Raw genomic sequence first — 26407 nt, forward strand, 5'->3', positions numbered from 1 at the left:
CAATTCAGATGCTGCCTAAGCATATAGTAGTGACCTTCAGAATGTTAAGCACATTCTTGAAAGTTGTACTGAAGGACTGGATAAGTGAAAGGTGGGCACAGGCACTGGAAAGCACTCCCTGCCAACCATAAAGCACATGTGCACACAATGGCTGCAGCTCAGAGCGTGGTGATACACTGCTAAAGGAAGATAAATGAACTCCCAAACATGTAAGGCTAGAAATGCCAGCAATATATCTCATGAGTTCCATAATGACAGGTATCTTTACTCGTTCAGTGTCCTGTCCACAGCATATGAGGAAGAGAAAAAGTTCTAAGTAGCACAGCTGCATATAAGTGCAGGAAAAGAGAAACTGTTCTTTCCAACTTTCTGGTTTGGCTGTTGGGTTTGTTTGAGTTTGTTTGTAGAGATTGGCAGTTGCTTGGTTGATTGCCTTTTTTTTTTTTTTCCTCTAATAAACAGCAGTCAGTAGCAAACTCAATTAACGTAATAGAGGCAGAGGATAAAGATAATGCAAAATATAATGACCTGCTCTGCATGAATCAGATTAGTACCCACAACACTTGAATTTTTTCCCCCCTGAGTATTCTCATTTCAAAGGCTTACTTTGAAGTGTCCTGGAAAGCGAAATTTTGCATTTTTAAAAATCTCTTTAAAGTACTCTAAAGACTGTTACCTGAAGGAAACAATGAGAGATATCCAGTTACAGATGGTTCTTCGGGACTATTACTGATTGACAAAAAATGTAGCAGTTGACAACAATAGTGTTAGTGCCAATTAGTAGAAGTGGGCTAATTCAAAATTCCATTAATTTTCTTCCTTTGTTTAAAGTGAGCTAGGAATTGTGAAAAGCTTAAACCAAAATGACAGTGGATGACAGTCATGAAGCAAGCTTCACAGTTGTGAAAGAAGACAACCAGGGACCTTGATTTGGAGCTAGAAATAAAATTGGATAATTAAAAGGCAGTACAGTAACAACTTGGCATTTGTGAACAGCTGTCACAGTGGACAGCTTGAAGAATCCCCTAGCACAGGAAAAACAGGATGAGAATCTCAAATTTTGTGCAGTGAAACAAACGTTAAAACTGAAAAATTATCAACAACAAAAGAGTGATGACTAAAGATTTAAATTTGCAGTAGCAGGCTGGGTAGGCTTCCTTTAAATTTACCCAAACACACTAGTTAAGTAACTAAATATAACTATTTATGTAGAGTGGATATTCAGCTAGATGACTGTTTGCCTTTTAAACACTTCACTTAGCCTGAAATAGGTCCCCTGACTTTGAATCAAGAAAACATTCAGATATCTGCAAAAAACTTGAAAAATTTATGGAGCCCTTGTGCAAGTAGAGGATGGCCCCCACAAATCTGGTAGCAGTTTTGTCAGTATGAACTTTAATTCTACTTCATTAGTTTCCATACTGTTCTTCTGTTCATCATGGGTATAAATCACTTTCTCCATGCAGTAATGGGGCTGCCACTCTCACTGGTGATACCTTAAGCAGGAGCTGCAGGACCCAGTACACAGCACACACCTAAGGCAGGCAAACTACTAGGAGCAAAAAGAAGCAGAAATGAAAGCCCTTTTATTTCCCCTCTTCATTTTCATAAATAAGTATCTGACCACCCAGGTATCATGCCTGAGTTTGTCTACACTTAAACAAAAACATCTACCTGACTTGTGATGGATCCATCTTGTAGATGCATCTCATATATTAGTGCGTATGAATTTTCATGAGGGAAGTGCCAGTCATAAGCTTCCAGTAACAAAGCCGATTGTTATAGCTAGAAGTTCCCAAATCTCAGCAGTTTGAAATAAAAGAGCTGGTTGACATTATGAGATCCTGCCAGCCATGCTATTGATTTGTTCAGAAGCTTTGCCCAGACAACTTGCTCCATGGGCTGTGAGCATTAGCACTCCTCTGCATACCTACCAGAAGGGTCCTCACAACCAATTTACTAAATTGTTCTTCTCAAGTTCACTCACACCAGCCATGCTCTTTGAGGGAGATAATGCACTAAGCCTTCTCCAATCCAGTGCCCTTGCCCTGTGTCTGGTGTTAACAAGACACAAGCAGCCACATAACAAGAACTAGCAGCCACAAAAGTACGTGCAGGAAAAGCATAACGAGGGTGTTCAGCAAGATCTGTCACGTATTTCAAGCTCCCTATGTATTGTCATCAATAGCTGCTGATATTTTCTGATATGTGAGAGCAGGAAAAAAATAAGGCATCTTTCCCTGCTGGGAAATACTGGTTTTCTTAAGGGCAGCTACTTCAAGCAACTTCAACTGGATAGCCATTGTGGGTAATCTGTTGATGCCACTTTCAGAAGGAACTGCTAAGACCAGGCCAGAAGCTTGCAGGTGTTAAATCAATAGAGCAGAAAATGAACCAGAAATAGTAAAAAGTAAAGTATAGCAAAGGAAGGGATTAAAAGTGCACGACAGCAGTCTCAGGAATCCTCTGATAAGGTGAATGAGCTGGAATTCTTTTGAGTGCTCTAATTTAAGGAAATGGTTATTTGCAAGCATAAATGAGATAATTTGAAAAGTATGATAAAAAAAGTCTGACTTCTTAAATTTGCTTTCTCTCTAATACTTAGTTGGAAACATGGGTTACTCAAAGTAATATATCTGCCGATGCTTTGATCAGTGCAGATCTACTGGATTAAATAAGTAAATCCTTCTGAATCTTCTAAAATGCTTATTAGAGGTCTTAAAACGAATCAGAGGTGTAACAAAGAAGTAGAACAAGGAAGTGGAAGCAGTACTAAATTCTGATTGAAAGTAGCAAGAATTCCTGAAAGTATACAACTTGGGAATTAAAACATGAATTTTCATTCTCAATTAAAAATCTAGTAATGACGAAAAAATAAAATACTAAAGTAGGTGTACTAACAGAAAGAAATTAATCTTCTAGAGAAATAAAACATCTTCAATTATCTGGAGTCAATTTTGTGACATAATTAAGGACACTGAGACAGGATACAGTCAGTTTTTTTCAAACTAAACTACACCAGCAACTATGATTTTCTGTGGTTTTACTTAATCAAGCACTATTCATTTGTCCAATCCTGTACAAAACATAGAAAGATACAATCGCATGACCTTAACAGGACTTAACTTCAAGAATCAGTTCTTGAGCTTTGAAAATCTATGTTGTTTGACTGAAGTCAAACAAATCGGTCTCATATTTCATTTTAAGTACTATAATTTTTGCCACTTGGAGGACTTCATTACAGTAGGTCTCAAATGAGTAATACACAAGATTTGCAGCCTCAAAGCAGCAAAACCTTTTTTTTCTGGGTGTAGTAAGGGAAAAAAAAAATCATTTGAAGCCTGAAATACATCTGTCCACAGTTTACTATGGCATAAATCGGGATATTTTCCAGAGGAATTTCATTATTGATTCCTGAGTTAAACCTAGTAGCTTCATTCAAATGAATGCCAGAATTCCACATGAAATTTTGCATATCTTAGAACCCTCTTGAGGATTATACAACTTTTATCTTGATTGTGGAATAAGGATAACTATTTCCCATTTGCAATCTTTGCATATGGTCACATCTCCCAAGTAATAGGGGTTGTTTCACTGTAAGATTGGTTTCTTCATGCTAGTTTTTACAGACTGTAATCAAAATATTTCTTACTTTCTCTTTGATAAATACTCAGCTTGAATGCATCTCTCTCATTAGGTCTTTCGCTATTAAACCATTCTTAAGTAATTGTATTAGATCTTCCTTAAATTTCCATTCTGTTTGATATCATTCTTTGGAAAAAAACCCCCATCTATTTCATTTACAGTAATAAGAAAAACCAAAATCTTTACATCCCTCCATCATGCTCAAAAAAGTATTTATTCCACTGTAAACATCTGTAGGCTGTCTGTAAACATCAATACACCAGTGGTTCCTGTGTAGCAGATATTTAGCGAGGTACTCCCCAGTCAACTTCATCTTTACATTAAGTCCCCCCAGCTTTTCAATAAATTCCATATGTTCTTTTACTCTATTAAAGGCATTTGATGCACTGAATCTACAGCTCATATTTATTACTTGCCCGAAATTCTAGTTTTTGTGCCATTTGTAAAGACTTTATAATTGCTTGCAGTTAACAGATGATGTAAGATTATATTATTGTCAAGACTTTATTCCAAAAGGATTTAACTGGAATATTTCTACACCAATTTGTATCTCAAGATTGCATTCCAAGGCTTATAATTAGCAGGCTTAAATCCACTTAATATGTTCCATACTTATTCTGTAGCATTCCAGTGTCTTAGAAAATTTTTAACTTCTGCACTTTCTAGAGCCACACAAACACAAAGCACCCCTTACCTTTTATCAATCAAATATGCAATCTCATAAAAAAAATTAAGTAGGAATTATCTCAATTCATATTAATTGTCATTATAAAATTGATCTCGTTTACTTCAGTACTCTACTTCCCTGCCAGCTACTGCTTTATTTTTCACGAGATTAGTGTCAGGCTGATAGACCTATAAGTACTTGATTCATCCTGTTTACATTTTGTGAATACTGACACAACATTAGCTTTCTTCTGGATTTTCTACGGTGTCTACAATGAACAGAAAAACATAACAGCTTGTCCATAATGCTCTTTATCTGCTTCTTTTAAAACCAAATGCACCTTTTCCCAACTGTTGTCTAATTTAGTACTTCTGGTTAAATACACAAAATCTTACCATTAGTATGGAAAGAATTTAAACATCAACATCATCATTAAGTTTACATGAATAAACTGTTTTTATCTGCTCTCAAACCTAAGACGCAGCTCCTTGGTCCTGCTACTCTTAAAAGTGCCTTTTTGTTTCCTTTGATGAGTCTATATTTATTTTTGTGTCCATTTTTTTCGTATAATACTAATTTGTAGTTCTAGATTTCAATTTACATAAATTTTTCTAGCTCCTTTAATTCTAATTCAGTAATGGACATACTTTAATACTGAGACTGTTATTAGATATAACACAGTGGAGTACAGAATGCACAAAGATGAAATGAGAAACACAGAATAATTCTTCAAAATGTTTGAAACCCAATATGAATCTTGAGAATAAAGGCCTCTGAACACACTTATTTTGAAGTTATAGGTGTGGCCTGCCCAAACTTTAACCTATAAGCAAACCACTTAGTGTACGGAAAAGTACATTAAGTCTAAGAAGCAGAGAGTTCAGGTGCATGAAGACAAACTGCATGTTCACATTCCTCCTCAAACAGATATTATTACAGTCACAGCTATGCTTTGTCTCAAAATAACTTGATTTTTGCTGGTGCTGTAGATACCTTACTAAAGTTTAGCCTAATTTTCGGCTTATTTAGATGAGTTGCAAATGCACTGGTAACAAACCTTAAAATAACTAGAAGTTAGGCAACTTTTTGTATTTTGCCATACATCCACTAATTCAAAAGAATTTTTTTTTGTTTTTTCTTCAGGGATAAGGGGGAAAATGGCAGGAAGACAGAAAGTTTTTTGTCCTGTCAGATATTTACTTTGTTTGACTGGTACCAAATATCAAATGAATATTTATGATGTCTAACTCCATTAATACAGCAGAGTGGAAGGTATATTTTAGCAAAAGAATGACACAGTAGGGAGGAATTTCACCTGTAAGCATTCTCTAGCTGAGGAAAGAAATCACCGATCTGCCCAGACTTCAAACACATTATTGAAATTTGTGCAATACCAAATGGAAGAGAGAATAAATAGTATTGTTGTACAATTAAATTGTTCTTCCCATTCTTACGATAGATTTTAGTACTACTCACTTTTGGCCTTTTTCTGAAAACACCTACTATACGTACATAGAATAAACTGTTTCTAGAAATAATGATTTCTGCTGTACTGAGCTCTTATCACATGAATGGCAAATGAAATGCCAATGTCTGGGTAAAGCAGATTCCCCTACATTTATTAGTAGAACTCTTGCCGCTATGGCTTTCTTTAGAGCCCTCTGAATGGTGCTATGAGGGGATCATACAGCGATGGCTCCAGCATTTAGCACAATACATTTACTCATATCCTTAACCACACTCTCCAGCTCTCAATTTCAGCATGGAAAGAACATGGGATGAACCACAAAAGGAAATCATCTAAGCAAGATCTAAAGCATCATTGGAGATTTTGTTGTTCTTGCCTTAAAAACATCCCTCCCCCCCAAACAAATCCATCCTCAACAGATAACCGACTACCTCCTAATTTTGCTGTGTCCAGACAGTATGACGTCAGCTTGAAACAAGACGGATCACTTGAATGAAGACCTACCTTTTGCTGCCCTTAAAACAGACCCTTCTCATTTGAAAAATTCCATACTTGCAAAAACTCACCACCTGTCTAAGAGCATTGGATCAAGAAGTTTCTACTCCATTTCAAATTAGTCCATAAACAAATACTAGTAGTAACAGGCTTCTGAAACTTATGCTTTGCAATAAAAACTTGAAAGGAAATCTAGGACTGCAATGATTTTTTAGAAATCCTGAAGGCTAGAACTGAGGCGTCTTCAGTCCCATCCTCCTAGACAGGGTCAATGCCCTTCCCAACATAACAACAAAACACACCAGGCAGAATGTGTCATCCAGAAGATATGTGCTACAGTGCTTGATTTGCAGCAGGACTGATGAACAACTTAGACACACAAACAGAAGATTACTCCCAAGATTTCCAATTGTTACTACTTTGGGCATGCAGCAGTCAAGCTGACTTTTCCCTTAGATAGAACAAAAGACTCTATTTGAAATTTCAATAGAAAAGGCTTTTCAGACCTCTGAACAATACCATTGTCAGCAGTGGACTTTGATATAGATTCAATAGGCTGATACAGATGTTGTGACTGACAGCAGTTTCCAACTGCAGGATTATTCAAGCATAAAATTGCTGTGAAGGCAATTGCAATCAAAAGCAGCTGGGTCCATAGAAAACACATGGTGTTCATATGATGAAATTCTCAGCATACGTAGATGCAAGAAAAGAAGGATTTTATTTCACATTCATGATCAACTGAGGCACACATAAATTACTGTAATTTTTATATCGTCATTTAGCTACACTCTGAAAGAAAGAAAAAGCTCTAGTTCTACACAGAGATCAAAAGAGAAGCTATTGTCTTCCAAATTGCCATCAAGCTCTAATACAAAATTGGTACAACAGTCTGTGGAATGCTGATAACATTTAGTGCTGCAGTTAGCTACAGATTGTCTGAAGTATGGAAAAGTCAAAGCAGAGATGGTTTAAAGGGAAAGATGGCATTGCTCAATTAAATTTTACTGGTTTGGGTTGAATTTTCCAGGCATATGATAAAGACAACTGATAATTGTGAAATAGTAATTTCTAATTTCCAAGTAAGTGACAAGAGAATTAAAAAATAAGAACATGTCTTTCAGACTACAGCTTCTTTTAAAGATTTTTATTGAAATAAAATTAAAAGAGAAACTGTTCAACTTTAGAAATTGGGTGATTGGGAAGTGATCCATGAAGACCTATAGCTTGCTTTGAAAGTCATCTGTGTTCTGCTAATCCCCAAGCAATTGCTTCTCCTTTATTATTTCACATTTGCAACTTTTGAATGTTCCATGCAAAATATCATAAACAAGTAAATATGAAGTAAAAATCCTTATAAATTCAAACTTCAAGGTCATTGTTCTATTTTGATGTGTAATAAAATGTTGATTTGCAAAGAAAAGCAATTTACATCCAGTGTCTCAAGCCTGAACCCAGAGTTAACATGTTAATTTTGCTGTGCCCTAAGCAATGCTGAAATGATCTGAAGAAATCTCTTGCCAAACAAAAGCATGCTTTATGATAAAATAAAGCATATGGAAACAAAACAGCTAAGTGAAACAAACAGACTGCACTGAACCACATTTCTAGATTAAACATCCTTAATATAATAATTACATATACAAGGGTACTCAGAGCCTAAGCTGTAAAAGCAAATTGCACACTAGGATCATACAGTAAATTGTTTCTGCATACACCAGCAGATTTGGAATAGTATTGAATAGTATTTTGAATTTTAAATACAGTTGACTTAAGTATTATTGTTAGAAATAGAATTTCTTTTTGTTAGAAAAGATTACAAGCCAATCTGTTGCCTATAAAAATGCTAATAAATAGACAACATTGATGTTATAAATACAGCAGTATATCTTCTTAAGCTTTAAGATAGAAAAAGTTAGGGTAGTTTGGTATTAGGAACAAAGGATTAAAAAAGTAACTTAAAGAGCAAAAACAATAAATATAATAATAAATAGGGTAGGTACACCAAGCAATACCAGAAATAATCCAGTAATTCTTAATATATGGAAATTGCCATAAACATGAAACTCTCGCCATTTTCAAAGTGTATGTTTATTATAAACAGCTGAATGTAAGGGAGATAAAATTAAATTGAAAATAAAAGGAAAGAAGAGAGATGAGGAAAATTATTTTAATTTTTAAATGGGACTTCCTTTCTATTACAAGTTTGAACCAGGAACTGCACAGATGCATCTGTGTTGAGAACTAATGTAACACATTAAAAGATAAAAGAAAACAAGCAAGGTGTGCTAATGCAAGGTACTGGAGGAAACAACATGTAAGTACAGGTCAGAGAAGGGCAAATATTTGTAATCAAACATGTAGAAGCATGTTAATACAAATAGTAGCACTAGTCAGTTATAAGTTGTCCATCCATACATATTCACACAAGCAAGTTTTCATTTGAGCACTGAGTTTGAAAATTTTCCCTACAATTTAGGACAGAAATTCTGAATCTTAAATAAAGCAGTACCTACTAATAACAAAGAGCCCCTTGACTCCTTACTAGAGACCTGAAAGAGACACAATGGTCTAATAAGGACTTGCTCATGCACATTACAAACAAACAAACTGAAATCAGGAATCTCTGACCATCTCTGACCTAGGAGACCAGGATATAGGAGTATTGGAAGGAGCACCTTTCCTTGGTCAAAGGAAGCTTGGGTCAGAGAACACCTAAACAAACCTGACATCCACAATCCCACAGGCCCTGTCAAGATGCATTCGTGAGTGTTGAGAGAGCTAGAGAACACCACAGCTAGGCTGCTCACAATCTTTGAAAGGTCACAGAGAAAAGGAGAGGTGCCTGAAGGCTGGAAGAAAGCAAATGTCACCCTGGTCTCCCAAAAGGGCAAGAAGAGGGACCCAGGGAACTACTGGTCAGTCAGCCTCATCTCAATCCCTGGAAAGGTGCTGGAGCGCCTTATTCTGGATGTCATCTCTATCCACACGGATTACAAGAATCTAATCAGGAGAAGTCAGTATGGATTCAATGAAGATAAAACATGCTTTATCAACCTGACTGCCTTCTGTAGTGAAACAAATACCTGAGTGGATGAGGGGAGAGCAGAAGTCACTCTCTGCCTTGACTTTAACAAGGCTTCCAACACTTGTCTCTAGAGCATCCTCATAGAAAAATTCAGAAGGAACAGACTGGATGAGTGGACAGCGGGGTGGATTGAGAACTGGCTAGACCAGAGGGTCATAATCAGCGGGACAGAGTCTGATGGTGATCTGTCACTACTGGTGCTCCCCAAGGTTCAATACTGGCCCCACTCTTGTTTAACTTGTTCATCAGTGCTTGGATGAAGGGGCAGATGCCTCCCCAGCAAGATCACTGATGACACAAAGATGGTACATGTGGCCAATACCGCAGAGGGCTGTGCAACTCTTCAAAGGACTTCAGTGGGTGGGAGAGATGGGCAGAGAAGAACATTCTGAAATTCAAAAGGCAAATGCAGGTCCTGCATCTGGGGAATAATAACCCCCCACACCAGCATAGGCTGAAAAGAAACACTACAAAGATTAACCTGGGAGTCCTGGTGTACAAAATGCTGTCCATGAGCCAACAGTGTGTCCTGGGGCACATTACAAAGAGCACTGGCAGCAGAGCAAGGGAGGTGAGCCTAATCAGCCTTGGTGAAGACACATATGAAATGATGTGTTCAGTTCTTGGTTCCTCAGTACATCAGAGACATGAAGCTCCAGGAGAGGGTCCAAAGGAGAGCAGCAAAGATGATTTAAGGGCCTGGAGCATCTACCTTAAGAGGAACAGCTGAGAGAGTTGGGCCTGTTCAGCCTCGAGAAGAGATGACTGAGAGGGGACTTTATCAATGTCTAGGTGTATCTGAAGGGAGGGTACCAAGAGGATGGAGCCAGGCTCTTCTCTGTAAAGCAAAGCAGTAGGAAAAGAAGCAATGGGCGGAACATGATGTACAGGAAGTTCCATCTGAATGTGAGGAAGAACTTTTTTAAAATGCAGGTGGCCAATATTGCCCAATATGTTTTAAAGTCTTCTTTTGACTTCATTATGGGGCAGAGTGAACCTTCAGCAATTTTGTAAACGATTAAAAACTGGGAGGAGGGCCTGATACACCAGATAGATGGGTTGCCATTCAGAGGGATCTGGACTGACTGGAGAAATTACAAAACAGAAGTCCCTTGAAGCTCAAGGAAGGTAAGCACAAAAGTCCCACAGCTGGGAAGGCATTACCCTACACATCAGTCTGAGATGGAGGCTAAGCATCTGGAAAGCAGCTTTGTGAAGGACTTGGAAACCTGGAGGGCACCACTTGAAAAATAAACCAGCAGTGTATATAAATAAATACCTGATGAAGTCAGGGCATATAAAATACTCTTTTATATGCCCTGAGACGCTTTTAATTGATGTCCACTGACAGAAAAAGGCACAACAGCCAGAAACTGAAATACAGGACATGGAACTGAAACACCAGAAAAACTTCTTTGCTCTTCTTTCAGAGTGTCAACCATAGAACTGGTTGTCCAGAAAAAGGTTGTGAAGGTGCTCAAAACTCAACTACAAATATACTCAGTATCCTGCTCAGGCTGACTCTGCTCTGACCTGTAGGAATGGCCTTGTCAATCTTCAGACATCCATAATGACATCCATTCACAAAATCTCAAAATTCTGTGATCCTCTGGTATTTTGACTGCCAAACTCATTTTTCTAAACCTTTCTATTTCATGCCATCTACCTTTCTTCCTCCTGCAAAGTTTACCCTAAATTACCACATCATTTCTGATGGCTTTCTACCCCCTGCCTTCACTTTTATGTTCAAGACCTTGTCTGAATGACTGTTCTCTCCCACTCCAACTGCTCTCGATTTCATAATTATCCCAGTTGTGCTGAAATTGCTATTTCAGGAATGAGTTTCATCTGCTGACCAGAAATATCCTACCACATCTTAGACAGAAAGGAAGAAAAAAATTTTAAAAATGGAATTGTAAAGGGGTAATGAAACTAAAATTTTTTACACAAGAATTTTCATATAAGTCAGTGAAAGAAAAATAAAGAGTTCTTATGCCTTCACCAATGCTCAGTATCTGAAAAAAAAAAACAACAACTCTCTTCCTTTTCCTTCTAATCCATCCCTCAGTGTTTTCATTTCTTGTGATGCCTTTATCACTTGAACACGTTTATGTTACCACTCCTTTAAACACCTGCCTGTTACATTTATGGTGTCTGCTCCTTAAGTTGCTTCTCATCCTATGTGAAACTGTAAGCTTTTTAGGACAGGCACCAGTATTTTGTTCTCTGACAGCACAGGGGTCTCTTAGCTGTTAAGACTGTACTAGTGATAGATGATCTTGCCTGTGCCTTGGCCCAGATATATACTTTTTCTGCTCATCACATTTTTGTCTGTTTTTAAGAGCTGTTCATCGCATTTAAGTGCACAGGATCCAAGGCACAGCGTATAACATTCAAAAGCAGCACTAAAGACTTTGCCATACTGATAGCTCCTAATGACATGTTTTTCCCCTTTGAAAGGTCTATTCCTTCTTTTCCATTGATACCAAATAACTCATACTGAATTCTCTGTTGAATAAATATATGAATAAATAAATGAATAAATTAAAGCAGCCCAAAATCTTCAAGACTTAATTTGCAATAATATGGTCATGGAGGGTCCTGCTTAACTTCACATAGCTTTGGAAAAGATTAATATTTAGGCATACGCAAAAACTAGAGGGACATAATTTTATATGGATATAATATTGGTGATTCAATCTATTCTCAAAAAATACAAGCACAGGGCAATAACCTTACTGGACATGTATTTTAATTAGGATGATAGAATGCACTTTATCTAAATATATTTTGACAAGTGTTCTAAAGTATCAGTCCTTACAGCTGAAGATATGAAGCAGCTTTTTGAAGAAAACATACTTTTTCAGAAAGGAGGAGGAATTTGCAAAGCTTTCAAAGATGTTTAACAATTTCCTCTCAGGGAATATGTATGCATGTGTGTTAACGAATAGAAAAAAATATGAATTTTTGTTGTCACACCTGAATTGGAGAATCAAGAAATAGTGAAATACAGTTTGTATGATGCCACAAAGTAAGCTTCTCCTTGTAAAGCTTACATTTTCTGTTTTTCTGTCCTGACTAACCATGTAACATAAAAATTGGTAAATACAGATGAAAGCAGTATGTTAAATAGTAGATAGGATAAAAAAGTTCTCACATCTTGAGAATGGCTTTGCCATTATATGATGTCTTCATGACATTTTATTGCTCAAAGACTTCTCGAGTTCAAGCCTTCTAATAATTCCAAAAGTTAGTCAAAAGGAAAGAAAAATTAGCGATTTTCAAGAATGAGTAAAAAGCCCTCATACCTTATGTTTTCTCTTTAACCCATCATTTAAACACCACGAATCCTATGTGAGAGGTTTTAAGAAGTTAGATTATATTGTGAGCTGCACAGTGTCAATAACACGTGCTGGCACCAGATTTAAGAAGATAGTTCCAGAATAAGAAACATAAAAAATTACTGCTTTAGCTCTTGAATCAGGTTGTATACTATATAATTTTTTTCACAATCCTTTATTGCATAGCAGCGCAGGTTTCCTGACAACGTTTTGTTCACTGTAGCTTCTGTGGGCACACAGAACCAGTGATCTGAATCCCTGACAATATGCTGTGACTGACATGCAATTCAGCATTTAACCCTTGCTGTAGAAGATATATAAGAAGTGATATGTACTTGACCCTATCCTCAGTGTACGTGGGTTCACTATTAATCTTCAGCATACAGTTTTAAAATACTGTAGAAAAATCTTTTTTCCAAATGATCACAAATACATGGACTTAGTAACTGTCTTCTAGCTATGAAAGATAAATTTATGAATTAAATTTGCTAGTACAGCTATTCCCTGAGAACTGTGTACTACTATCAGGATGTTTGACTTTTACAGTGATAATTTCCAAATGCAGAGACATACACAATGCCGTATATTCTGATGTTCAGAATCATTTTGCCCTTAAAAGTTCTATCAAGCTAATACAGGACATAAGAACAACCAGAAAGGAAATAAAATCCAATTCATTAATTTTTTGACTTTATAATAGACAGAAAATGTCATCCTTTTGGCTACCCAGTTTTTTTTCCCCCACTATGTATATGTGCTTGACAAAGGATAATTTACACCAAGGATTTTATTCTGTTGCCAGTCACATCAATGCTGACCTGTATTAACTGCATCTAGATAGAACTGCTTACCTTACTTTGAATGCAACTGATTGAACAGGGCTTTTGGCAGAAGTTGAATATGGGTCTCAATAATTTAAGAAATTGTAAAATTTTTGGTTTTTTGTCAATTAACATCAATATGTAACTTTAGAATCCCATTAGGGTCAGTGTTTCTACCACAGAATAAATATATGTATTCATATAAATACACATATGTTTACACACATTCTATGAAGTGAATCCAGGAATTTGCAACCACTGTGTAAAGCTGATGAAACTCCAGCATAGGCCACTGCTTACGAGTGCAGATGAATTTCTGACATTTTCTTGCTTATGCTGATATAAAAACTGATTTGGACTACTGACCTTGGATACAGGACAGTGCATACATCTTGTCAGGGATCTAATGCAAAGCTTGATAGAAAAATTCAGATTGGTTTTAAGGCACAAAGGAAAATCATTCAAGCTTATGCAGCATAAGGTAAAAGCTTTTGAATAATACAGTTTAAATCTTTAAAAGATCTTTCTTTTCTTCAGTTATTTTCTTCAACCACTTGATAATATTCAGTAAACAATAAATCACTCTTTCACACAACATCCTCCTTCCTGTTCTGAATACCTGAACAAGTAATATCACAAGAAACTTTTGAAGGTATTGGTATACTTAGAAACACATATTTCGCCAAATAACTTTTGACATTTTTCCTATTCTCCCATACTTAAATTCTTTCATCACACAAAACCTCTCAGAATATTTTCTTTTCTTTTCTTGTGGTAGCAAAGACAAAAACCATGTAGCAAATATTTCTTAAAGCCATCATAATTTTGTTATAAATCTGCATAGGAAAAAGAAAATGCTGCCTAAAATAGTAAGTTATAACTAAGATATATTTCTAGAGAGAGACATAGAGCTATCTGTCTATAACAAATACAGTGAAGATGTGTCTTCAAGAAAGTACTGCAGGTGCCTGCAAGGTACTTTCCTGTTGTATTATAGTTGGTTACTGCACATCCATTTACAATGCTGAATTTATTGGATCAGAAGTGGTTTCAAACGAGTCATTTTCAGCATCAATAGGTAGGTCTCATGTTTCATTGTAGGTGAAACATGTAGCTGTGGGGATTTTTTCCTGTGGTTATTTTTGCCTTGCTTGGGGATGGGGATTGGTTATGTCTAAATATGCAAACTGTGTCCCTTTATACACAAGAGCAGTCAAACTTTGTGATACACTAGACTACCTCTCAGTGACCTTACAATCTTCCTTTGAAATTTTCAACAATAGCTGCATTTTTAAAATGCCATGGCAACCAAATCCTGTTGACTTTTAAAATATGTAGATTTTATTTGCAAAGGAGTAACTTTTACCCACACAATAAATTAAACAATATTATTTCATTATGAAGACTCTTTTAAGCAGAATAATTGGCATCGATAGCACTTACCTGATTGTGTGGAATAGAGGTTATACAGTTCTTTTCCATTTCAAAACCATGCAATAGCCATTTTAAAAAAATAATGCAATGTTTGAAATTTATGAAAATTAGGTTTTTACTGCAAATGATTTTTAAGAGGCTTCTAGACACAAATAGTGCAATTTTTTACATTGTGGTTAAAAGAAATGTGCCATATATAATTATTGATAGATAGTGCATACAGACCAGGAGGTTTAGATCAGTTGATATGTTAATCAAGTAATGAGTACTGCATTCCATCATAAAAAGAATGTCAAGCCTCTTTTCACTAAGAGAAATCAGCTCCATGACTATCAGACTATCACCAGCCTACTGAAAGGACTTAAAGAAATCAATATCACACAGAAAGATGGATCGAGCATGAATCAATGTTGGCAAGCACATAACCAAACAGACGTGGAATTAAACAAGAAGAAAAAAAAAATTACAAGCCAAATCAAAATTAAACCAAACGAAACCAACAAAGATTGTCGCTTAACCTGTTTTGTCAGAGCTGGTATTGATGGTATTGGTAGTGATGGAAGTGAAGGTAGTCTTTGCGCTGTCCTTGGTAGTAACAGATTTCTGCTTATTTTTCATGGCTTCCAGTGCTTTGAGCTTCTTGGCATGTTTAGTGCCTTTGTAGTGGGCCGCAGCCTGGCTCTACAAAGGAGAACAAAATGAACCATGCAATCAGGCTCATTTCTAAACTGGCATTCTCTGTATTAGTACAAATACAGACTACCTTTCAATAATGGGTACCACTTACATTATCCAAGTAGTGACCAAACAGAAAATTGTAATTAGAATGATGCTTGGAAAACAATGGAAAGAGTACTAGAGCCACGCAAATTCAATTAATACAGTATATTACTGTACAACAGTAGATTAATTTCAGACCAAAATTAGGTTGTTTTAGTCTACCTTGCTACCATTAATTTTTCTATTAAGATTTATGTTGCTTTCACATGAAAAAAAAATTCTCAGGCAACAGGGAGAATGGCATTCTCCTCCTGATAGCTTAGTACTTTTACAGTTTCTATTTCAAACTAGAATTTTTATCAAAGCTTCCTTTAAAGAACAGTTTACTACTTGCAGTGGTATCAGCAACTTCTCAGAAAAGACTGACAGTAAAAATCAAACCAAAAATATCCCAGCCCAAAACTAAAGAACGAAGCCCAAACGAAAGAAAGCAAAGTATAAAACACACTCTTCAAAGCCCATCAGCAAAGACTTAACTGAATGTGAGGCAGACGTGTAATTATCTGTCTTTTTAAATATTTTTTTTTTTTTAAATTTAAAAAAGAGAGGATTACTTCTGTTCACCTGCTATAAAAGGTAGTGTTTGAAATTCAAAGCCAGGAGCATCCTTTCAAAGGAGAAAGCTCCCACAAATCCTGTCACAGTCCCAAATATATTTTGGCTACTTCATACTGCTAAGCTAAAATATATTTGTATATGCACTGCTATTAAAATTCATGCATTACATTACAAATAACTTTATTATTTCAAGAGTTATTACCAAATTTATTCATTTATGTGCAAGTATATTTTAAGATTAGTATTTGAACTATTTAATTAAACCTTATATTAAAACCACTAGAATTTGGATGAATATTCAGAGTTTTTTTCTTCACTAATTATTTAAAGTTTTAGAAGAAAGACAGTCTTTCAGTTGATAAGCTGACAATATGAAAAATTGCTTATATCTTTCCTTTTGAACTTCAAACTTTATGGAAAGCAACTCCTTTATTACTTGAAAGAGAAGTTAAGACTTCAGAAATGTAGTAAAAATTTAGCTATTACAGAATTGAAAAAATGAAAAGCAACAATTCTGGGCCAGCTCAAGGACCAATAAAGGTATTTTCTTTTTAGAAAATGTGAAACAATAGAAGATAGAACATAAAAGAAAGGTAAATGCTTTCTACTGTGGAATCAAAAGAATCAAAACATATATATGGAATTTAGTGTCTGTAAACCTAAAGTATCAAATGGGATAAAAAGACAGTCATTCCAATTACTAAGCTGCTTATGCAGGTAGAAGAATCCTGTATTATCTGGCATTTATTAGTCATTAGACTGTTATTTAATGCTATTTGTTGTCCCTAATTTTGGGGAGAGTTCTAGTGACTAACTACCACTCTACGGATACATAGAGTGAATTATGACTTTCAGCTTACATGAAAAATCTTGATTCCTTCCAGATGCCTGAGATTTGAAAAGCATAAGGTGAGTAGGAAAGAATTAGGAGTCCTTGTCTAAAACCAATTCACAATATATGTGTAAGTGTATACATGTGTAGATATAAACACACACACACTCTTGGATATCAAGATGCATCATTCAGTTTGGTTGAAAAGCCAGTTTCTCTATACCTAAAATAATGTAAATATTGTATAAGGTACCCTTATTGAAAGAACACTGGACAGTGAAGTTTTTAATTAGAAACAACTTGAACAGAAACAGCACAATCATGCACCTTTTACAATTCTCAACACATAACATTGAGACATACTGTAAGCCAAATACAAACAGTCAGAGGATGTTAATTATAATCAAACCGAAAGACCAGTGTTAAGTTACAATGACGCATTAAAAAATGACATAATACTGTACACCCTTGTGTTGCTATCATGTCAACTATTTTTAGAGTTTCTAGTCAAATTTAATCATCAGTCAGCTTCAGGTTCTGACTGCACTTTCTTCCCCTAAGACTGTCACTAGTCAAACACCTGAAACACATTCATGACATGATCCTTAATACTGAACTAAAAATGCTGATATTAGTTTGATACAAACCTCAGCTTTCTTCACAGAATTGCTGGCAGAGAACCCTAAGTTTAATTATTCTGCATCCACAGCTCTTTCCGAATTCTCTCAGCTATAGTTCCACAAACCTCATCTCAAGTTGTATGTTGGATGCTGAAGGAATATATAATGAGGGCCTTTGCAGAAATTGGTGACCTTTTCATTGCTCTGAAATATATGAATGAAATTGCTCTAAAATGGAAACACATTGCTCGAATTTACAGGTATGATAGTTGCTACTCAGAGCTGTCCATAACTCACTTCACACAGAGCACCGCTAGTTTACCCAGCCTCTACTTAAATAAGGTCTTCAAGTCTTTTTATTTCAAAATCTAAATCTCCTTCCTCTGCAGGGACATGAAGCCATCTAAGCTTGTTTCAATATAACTGCAGCTGGCATGTTAATGGGAGTTCTATGTGAGAGCAAACAGATTGCTCCTAAGCATTTAACCAGCTCCAAATTAGATTATGCTGAACTTTTACAACTGAACTGGAACCCTAATTAAAAAGACCACAAAAAAGAAAAGAAAAAAGAAAAAAAGAAGAGTTCTGTCATTATCTTTCCTTGCAGGAGTAAGATGTAGGAGACGAAAAAATATCCATAAATATATATTTTTCATCAAAGCAACATAAAATATGGTCCCTTACTGAATAATTTCTTGCAGCCTTAAGAGGACCAAAATCATTCTTGCTGCTTAAATGGATTTTACTTGTAGCCTATAAAATTCATTGCTGAAAGACTATTTACTTGTAGGATGAATACAAAAGCAAAATAGATCATAAAATATAATTATTCCCAACTTTCATGCTGAATTAAGCAATAATAGGAGAAGAGTGGAAGAACAAGTTAAGTACTAGTTTTTGCTGCTAACCATCATGCTCAACTGAGTAAAGAGACTGTACCCTCTCAGAAAGATGAGAAGGGTCTCCTTCTGGAACACTTTTACATGTAAAAGAATACGTTAGAAGAATACTTTAGGAAAGAGCTTACTTTCTTCCTTCACCACAGTTTCCATGTTTGATGCACAGAATTAATCCTAGCACTGCGAACACAAGTCACTGCCAGCTAACACCAGTGATGAAACAGAGAAAAATGTGAAATATTGCAGGTGTTATGTTATAGAGAACTTTAGGAAACTATAACCGTCCTTGAAAATTATGCTCAACATGAAAGTAAAAATAATTTTATTATTATTTATTATAATAATAAATAATTATGCAACATATAAAGAATATTAAATATAGTAATATTATTCTATACTTAATATAATTATATACATGTATAATTTTAATAATTTTTTATTGCTACTTTGTATCTAACTTGAAAACTCAAGAATCCTTAAATAGATTTTGAGGATCCTGATCCTGGAAATTACATGTAGACAAACTTTGGTCTCTGGGAACTACTTCAATGAAGTGATAAAATGTCTGCTAGCAAATCACTTTTCTATTTTATTTGTAATGACTTCCTGCCTATTTGAGCAGTACAAGTCAATTTAAGCATGTCCTAATATTTTCCTCTGATTCTATGTACCACTGTTAAATAATTAGGGACCTTTCTAAGCCATACATTTTATAACCTTAACAAATTGCTCAAATATAAAGAAGGATTTGTCTATAAAATCTGTCTGTATATTTATGTTATAACCACACAGATGAACATACTATAAAAGAATAAAAATACTGTATGCAGATGTGAACAGTTAGAAAACAGACCCGTAGTGTAAAACTCAGCTGTATTTTCCTTGCTTAAGTGCAGTATTGTACCACAATCACATCATATTACCAAGCAAATTGAAATGTGTAAAATACACTGAGAAAGATGAAATGTTTTAAGCAATCCAGACAGTATTCTCTTACAATTACAGTCAACATATCTACATGGCAGTCTTCAAAATAAGTTTGTCTGCCTAACTAATGTACTTCACTGGATTATATGCCTTCTCACTTACGCTCTTTAGGCAGTGGGCCAACAAAAACATTGTGCTTATTTTTTGCATTGAGAAAAAAAAAACAGGTCTTGTCCTATTCTCAGAGAGTTTTCAGCTTTGCAGCACTGCACCTTCTTTTTCATATCCCTCCAGATCCACCTCATATTACCATTCCTCTTACAGATTGTTTTCCTGCCTTAATCACTCCCTCTAGGCAACACCTTCATAATGAAAGCCAATTCAAATAAAATAAAAGTTTTGCAAAAGGTGTAGTGAATATGTTCCGCTGATTCTTCCTCACAAAATTAAATCCAACTGTCTTGCATTATGTCTTTCTCATTTCACAATGCATTTTGAAATATATCTGTTGTGGAGAAGGTTCCATGCTTTTATCAGGCTAGCTAGTAGCAAGAGTAGAGTCTGTCTGCACCCTAAGAAAGCACAAAACTGAGAGGGCTGAGAGCGCTGGAAAATCTATTCTGTCTGCCTGGGACTTCAAAACTTCATGCCATTCCTTTTTTTTTTTTTTTTTTTTAATGTTTAGGCAAAACTGGATGCTACCCTCACCTCTGTTATTATTCACAATACAAACAATACAATAGTAGTAATTTTGGCTAATACAGCAACTGATGTCACAATTCTCCAGAACAAAAAACTCTAAACCAATTTTTAAAAATTAGATTCCCAGTTCAAACTAATACTGCCAGTGAGTTGGGCACACACAGAAAGCAATAATACACAACTGCATAAGCGAAGAAGGCTTCTGCTCTTGATGAAGTCAGGGAAATTTCTTGCGAGAGGTCTATCACACATTATCATAATCTCTGAGTATAAATATTTTCCTATAGTTGGGCTGTCAATATGTCCTTGAAAAATAATTTTACTGGTGTCCTAAGCATACAAGAAAGTGATAAAATTCAAATGACCTTCTTATTTTTGGAACAAGCGTGTCATTTTTTCTAGTGGCTCCAAAGCCTGGCCAGCCAGTGGTGACAGCATTGCCCAGGGAAGGTTGCAGGGAAGGATGCAGCTGAGACATCTGTATCCTACAAGTTAAGGGCCATTTACATAACCAGAGATGATCTCTATGGAACTTCTCCAGTAAGTAAACTGAAGAAGTTTACAGGGAGAAAGTCTAACAGCCCTGAGATGCCCAACACTTTGTTCAGCCCAAAGCAGGGCTCTAACAGTTAGAAAAAGTTAAAAAAAATTGTAGAGGATTGTGCAGTCTTTTTCATAGAAATGTAGTTACTCTATTTAGCAGGTAAGCTTTTATATAAGCCTATATTAAATTAAAAAAAAATACTTTCTTACAAGTTTGTTTGCCCAGTGAGTGCACATAGGAAATTCAGAATTACACACAAGTCCTGTGCTTACCCACTAGAAAACAGAAAAACTCCACAGACTTTAGCAGTTTTACAGACATTGTACATGAAACAACTAATTACCTGTGCAAGCCTTTGCAGAATAGGAGATTAAGTAAAAACATGTAATTTTTAAAGATGGTGTCAACATGATGACATGGTTCATCTTGAACAAGTACCCTAATTTCTGCCTGATAGACACAAATTCAATCTGCAGTCAATTATGGTGCAGATAAATTTTGCCTATCATTATTTCTACCTTCTGCTATGCTTATCTTTATCTTCTGAGTTGTGCCACTTAAATTTTTTGTGCAGTTTATCACAACAAAACTCTGTAATTATCTAATTATCTTATTCACTCAGATGTAATTGTGGTACTAAACACCAATGATATGTTAAAATTATTTCTTTCAGATATGTTCTGAGAGGAGGCTTTTGCCCCCTAAACTGTGATCAATCAATTTACCCTTTCTCTAGAACCAAATATATAATAACAGGTCAAGAACCATGAAGGTCTTTTCTGCAGAAAACAACCCAAAAGAATTCTCCATCATTATGGCAGAATAAAATGTCCCAATATATTATTCCCCGGGTATTTATGCTTCTATGGAAAGAAAACTCCCTCTTTCTACTCCCTCTTCTCCTTCCTAAAGCATTTATTCAGTATACTCATTAATGTAACCTGAGACTCACTGATCAGAGTGAATGAGTGCTTCCTGAGCTCACTAGCACCCTTGCATAATTAATCTGCTCTACCCCACACTCCATGTTCTTGGGCTTCTTCCAGAGTCATTTCTATAATGGTGAGGGATTGCACCTGGCAAGAGCCTGCATCACACTGAGAGATTGGCATTGACACCATTCTTATGGTAAAACCATCCATAGTTTAGCAAAATCAATTTCATCTTCATTATGAAAAGGAATATAATATTTTCATTATGGAAAGCAAAACTTGTTTTATCTTGGTCAGATAAAGAAGGTAAAAATTTCCTACCTAACTTGACTTGTTCCATAAGACAGTATATTTTTTATCATGTACTGCTATTGAGTGTGACGTTACCTGAAATAATTTAGACAAGATACAAAAATCTGCCTGAATATAACACTGCTTTCTGAGGCAACATACACTGTGCCAAAATATATAAACTGAAGGGAATATAACTCAAGTAATCAATCAGTTCTCATACTGGCTTTTTCCTTTAAGGACACCAATACTTTCATGCATCACAACAAAATTTTGTTACATGTTGAAATACAATAAACAGGCCGTTCATTTTGCTATCTATTCAATGCTTTTTATTGCTAAGAAAAAGCAGTTTTAAGCTTATTTTGACAAGGTTATCAAGTTCTAGAATCTGGAATTTTATATATTCTGTCTTTCAAAGTAATATGGTTTTTTAGGGGGATGTTCTTTTGATGGGGAGATGAAACGTGGTCTTTTGAAAACTGCTGTCATCAATAAAATTAACTTTAACATTTAATCTCATTTTTGCTGTATTAATTGGCAGCATCATTTATTTTCCCCATAGCAAATGTTGCTGTAGTTAGAGTTTCAAGAGAATACTAAACTAATTTGCTATTTTTTTAAAATTTAGATTAATCAAGTTATTAATCTCAGATGAATATTAGAATGATATACCAAAAAAAAAAAAGTTAATCTATATACACTGCTATGAGCTATGCATACCATAAAATAAAGCATATATTAATTCAGCTTAGTAAATATAATATGCTCCCAGTTTTGAATCTGGAACTGATATATTCCAAATGAAGAACATGAACAAATGATATGTACTACTGGTATTTTGTAGAAATGTACCCCAGATTCCTTGCACTAGCAGTGGACACCACCACATATTTTTATACATTGTATTAATAATGTAAATTTAGTTCAATATTCAGGTTATACACAAATTATGTTTATTTCAAAACAACAGATCCTGTTGAACTTAACATCAATTTTCTGAATAGTGTTGAAAATTTCATTTTTTGCTGGTGTCATCAAAAGAATGACAGTGTTGGATATGGAGCAAGCACCTGTTTGAATAAGAGTTTGTTCACAACACCTAATTGGAGTAAAGGGTCTACACATACATTTACCTGCCCAGACACTCATCTAATTTAGAAACTTTTCACTGTTTGAACAAAGCCCACTTGATTCCCTCAGCATGCATCTTGTGAACTTATAACTAAAGAAAGTTGAGTAGGTGGGTTTGGAGTATCTTGTCTGAGTGCTTTCACCTGCTTTCTGTTGCCAAGGAAACTATTTCTGTCTGTTTACATTCACAATAAAAATCTCATTGAATTCTGATATTTTTTGCCTGAAGCAAAGCACCATGGAAGAGTGGTGGTCAGACACAAAGATACTAGAAGAAATTTAATGGAAAACAGGAAAGGCTCAAAAAGTGCATATTTAATTATTAATTCCTTACGATTTGAACCTTATATTGGAAATTAAAAACAAGTTAATATGACTTCTATACACAAAACCATAAAAGAGAGTACACAGAGTTATTGTAACTGCTCCTAAACACAGTCTTAATACATTTGTTGCAATCACTGTTTTTAATACTATAATTACTAGAAGCTTTTCAAGTTTCAGTTTTGTGTTCAGAAAAATATTGATTCAACTTCCTGATTCTTTCATTAAAATATACAGTTAAACAGATGTTTCATTTTGGATTCTCAATATGTATTTCAATAATTATTTTAATATAAATATTTCCGATGTCCTTTAAATCAGCTCCTACTCATAAGCAGAAATTCAAAACCCGCAATAAGAAATAGAAATGCTCAAATTTCCTGATTAGAATTTATGTGAGCTTGACTGTAGGTTCCCAGATTAAATCTCCAGCCTTCTTCTAGAAGGCTGTAAATATACATAAAATATCATTTGAACTTTTCCATTGTGAAAAGGTTGCACACATGAAAAAAGACTGATCATTTAAGGATGGAAGAGTTTATAGATTGTTACATTCTCTTAATAGCTTGAAAGGCACAAAAGCCTTCTATGTGCAGAAACATCCATAGAGAGGCAGTGCATTTCCTTGGAATAAAAAAACTCTTAGCCCACTAGTTTGCTTATTTAGACACATTTTTATGTCTAAAAGAGTTCTATGCCACTAATTTGCTTAAAAAGTTTCACTATAGGTGCATCCACAGGACTTCTCTCTCTAGGCAGAAATACACATTACATGAAAAAAAAAAAAAGAAAAGAAGTAAAATGAATATATGTTACCTACTGGAAACAAAAATAAATTTTTTTATGTAATGAATCAATATAAATAGAACATAAATAGCTAAGTGGCAATAAAAACTAGGGCCATATCATGGAAATAAATTTGCATTAAAACTAGCTTTATCTAAACAATTAGCCAGGGAGAAAATATTTTGAGAAAATATTTATTCCCTTAGATATTTTTATTTGTTTTGCCTTGCTTTCAGTCATCCTTGGATGATTCTGTGATCACATTCAGGGCCTCAGTGGAGTTCACAAGACATTCTACGTACCTACAAGATTTGCCACTACTTTTCTACCAACTCTCGCAGGGTCAGAGTCTTACTACTTTGAATCATTACCTTAAAACATACCTAGAGCACACAGACCTGCTTGTGAGCAAGCCATTAAATCTGCCATTAAAGTTAGTGATTAAATCAATTAATATGGTTGGTTCTTAAAGTAATACATATATGTGGATAGATCAAGTTGTTCCAAAAATAGTGAAGGCTGAAAACTGAGTTTATTTAATGAGACATGTAGGCTGTTGCACTACCATCAGTACAGAAATGGCAATGATACCTTCCAGTACAAAGCTGACAGGTCAGAATCTTTTACTCCTTTAAGCTGTTAGGTTCCATGTAGGAAGCCACAGTTAGGGATATTAAATAGTATACAAAACTTAAAGAGATCTTCTGACATCACTTACTGTTTACACTGCAGTTACTTTTTGTCTCCTTCCTACAAAAGTTTCTACTTATTTCGTATTACACTGAAATCTGAAAATCTGTTTGGTTTTTTTTTCTCCCATTGAACAAAACCAAATTGAAGATAAAAGAAACTGGCTGCAATCCTATAAACTTTACTTATCCATTTACTGGATAAGAACAGTGCCTCTGAAATCAACAGGACATTTTAGATGTTGAAGTGCTATAGGACAATGTCTCAGAGATTTTCTATATTTCTACATTGGCTTTAATGTTTCTCATCTCCTCTAGTCAAGCACAGCTTATCAGGTTAAAAACTGGAACAGATATATGAAATTATGTGTATAATGCAAAAAAAGGTTAAACTAGACAGGTATAAAAGCCCTTTCTCATTTTAAAACCTAAGGCATTCGTTTGGGCAGAGATTACTTAAAGAGTGAAATTTCCAAATGGTACAGAAATTTAATGCTGACTCCAAAGTTTTTGGAGCAGGCAAATCTCTTCATATCTCTCCACAAGAGTGATTAACAAATTTATACTTATTTATTTGTTCTCTCTTGTTTTTATGTTGTTCCTCCTTTTGTTACGGCATGGCTAAGGAAAAGATAGTAAGCCTTCCCCAGTCCATTAAAAATTACTTTCGGAAAACTGGTTTCTTTAGTAAAAAACCCGTAGAGATTTCTCAACCTTCTTTGAATAAAATGGAAATAGGAATCTTTAACTTCACCTCCAATGATGAACTGAAACTGTGAATAGCTATCTGTTGGGATCTGTGACGTCTCACTGCTGGGATAATTAGTATGCCTCAGTGTGCTTTGCAGCACCCCAAATATGCGATGGAGCATGTTGTACTGAAAACTCCTATCTAAAAAAACCAAGAACTCTCAACAAAGAAATCTCCTTAGGGGTTTCCAAGCTGGTGGTGCTCATTTGGAGTGTATGGACAGTTTGAACTGATCTGGGCTCAGTGAGCTTCAGGATGATTTCTGGAGTTCAACCACTACTGAGTACAGGTGAAGCAGCAATATGGGGCAGCCATGTTCTTATGTCTATAGCTTTATAACTTTTAAAACTGATCCCTATAAAATTTCTTTAATATGTTATGCTTAAAATTACTATTAAATTGTATAAACCAGTAAGTTCTTTTTTCTCTTGGGTATGTATTCATGACTTATTTTCTGCAAATAAGTGCACAAATATGATTAGCTTTTGCAAATTGCTCCTTATTCTGTTAGTGGTAAGTAATTTTTATAATTCTGCCATGTAAACAGATGCTATTTTCCACTACATATTCAGCTGTAACGAGCTAATTCAATGTGTTAAAAACAACAAAAGATCCTCAAGAATGAGCTATTTGCTTCAATATTCCAACCTCCTTTGAAATCTGTGTTGAAATCACCAAT

General features: G+C 35.2%; 1 protein-coding gene across 2 annotated transcripts in view; it reads right to left on the bottom strand.

Annotated features, from left to right (window-relative positions):
• ZNF385D (zinc finger protein 385D) overlaps positions 1–26407 on the bottom strand; it is a 411917-nt gene that overhangs the window by 48047 nt on the left and 337463 nt on the right. For both annotated transcript variants that reach the window (XM_041411492.1, XM_041411493.1), the window contains one exon: positions 15478–15640. In XM_041411492.1, coding sequence (XP_041267426.1) covers positions 15478–15640 — 163 coding nt within the window. The remainder of the gene's footprint in view (positions 1–15477; positions 15641–26407) is intronic.

The sequence above is a fragment of the Onychostruthus taczanowskii genome, unplaced genomic scaffold (genome assembly GCF_017590055.1).
Source record: "Onychostruthus taczanowskii isolate IOZ18803 unplaced genomic scaffold, ASM1759005v1 scaffold36, whole genome shotgun sequence".
Classification (NCBI taxonomy): domain Eukaryota; kingdom Metazoa; phylum Chordata; class Aves; order Passeriformes; family Passeridae; genus Onychostruthus; species Onychostruthus taczanowskii.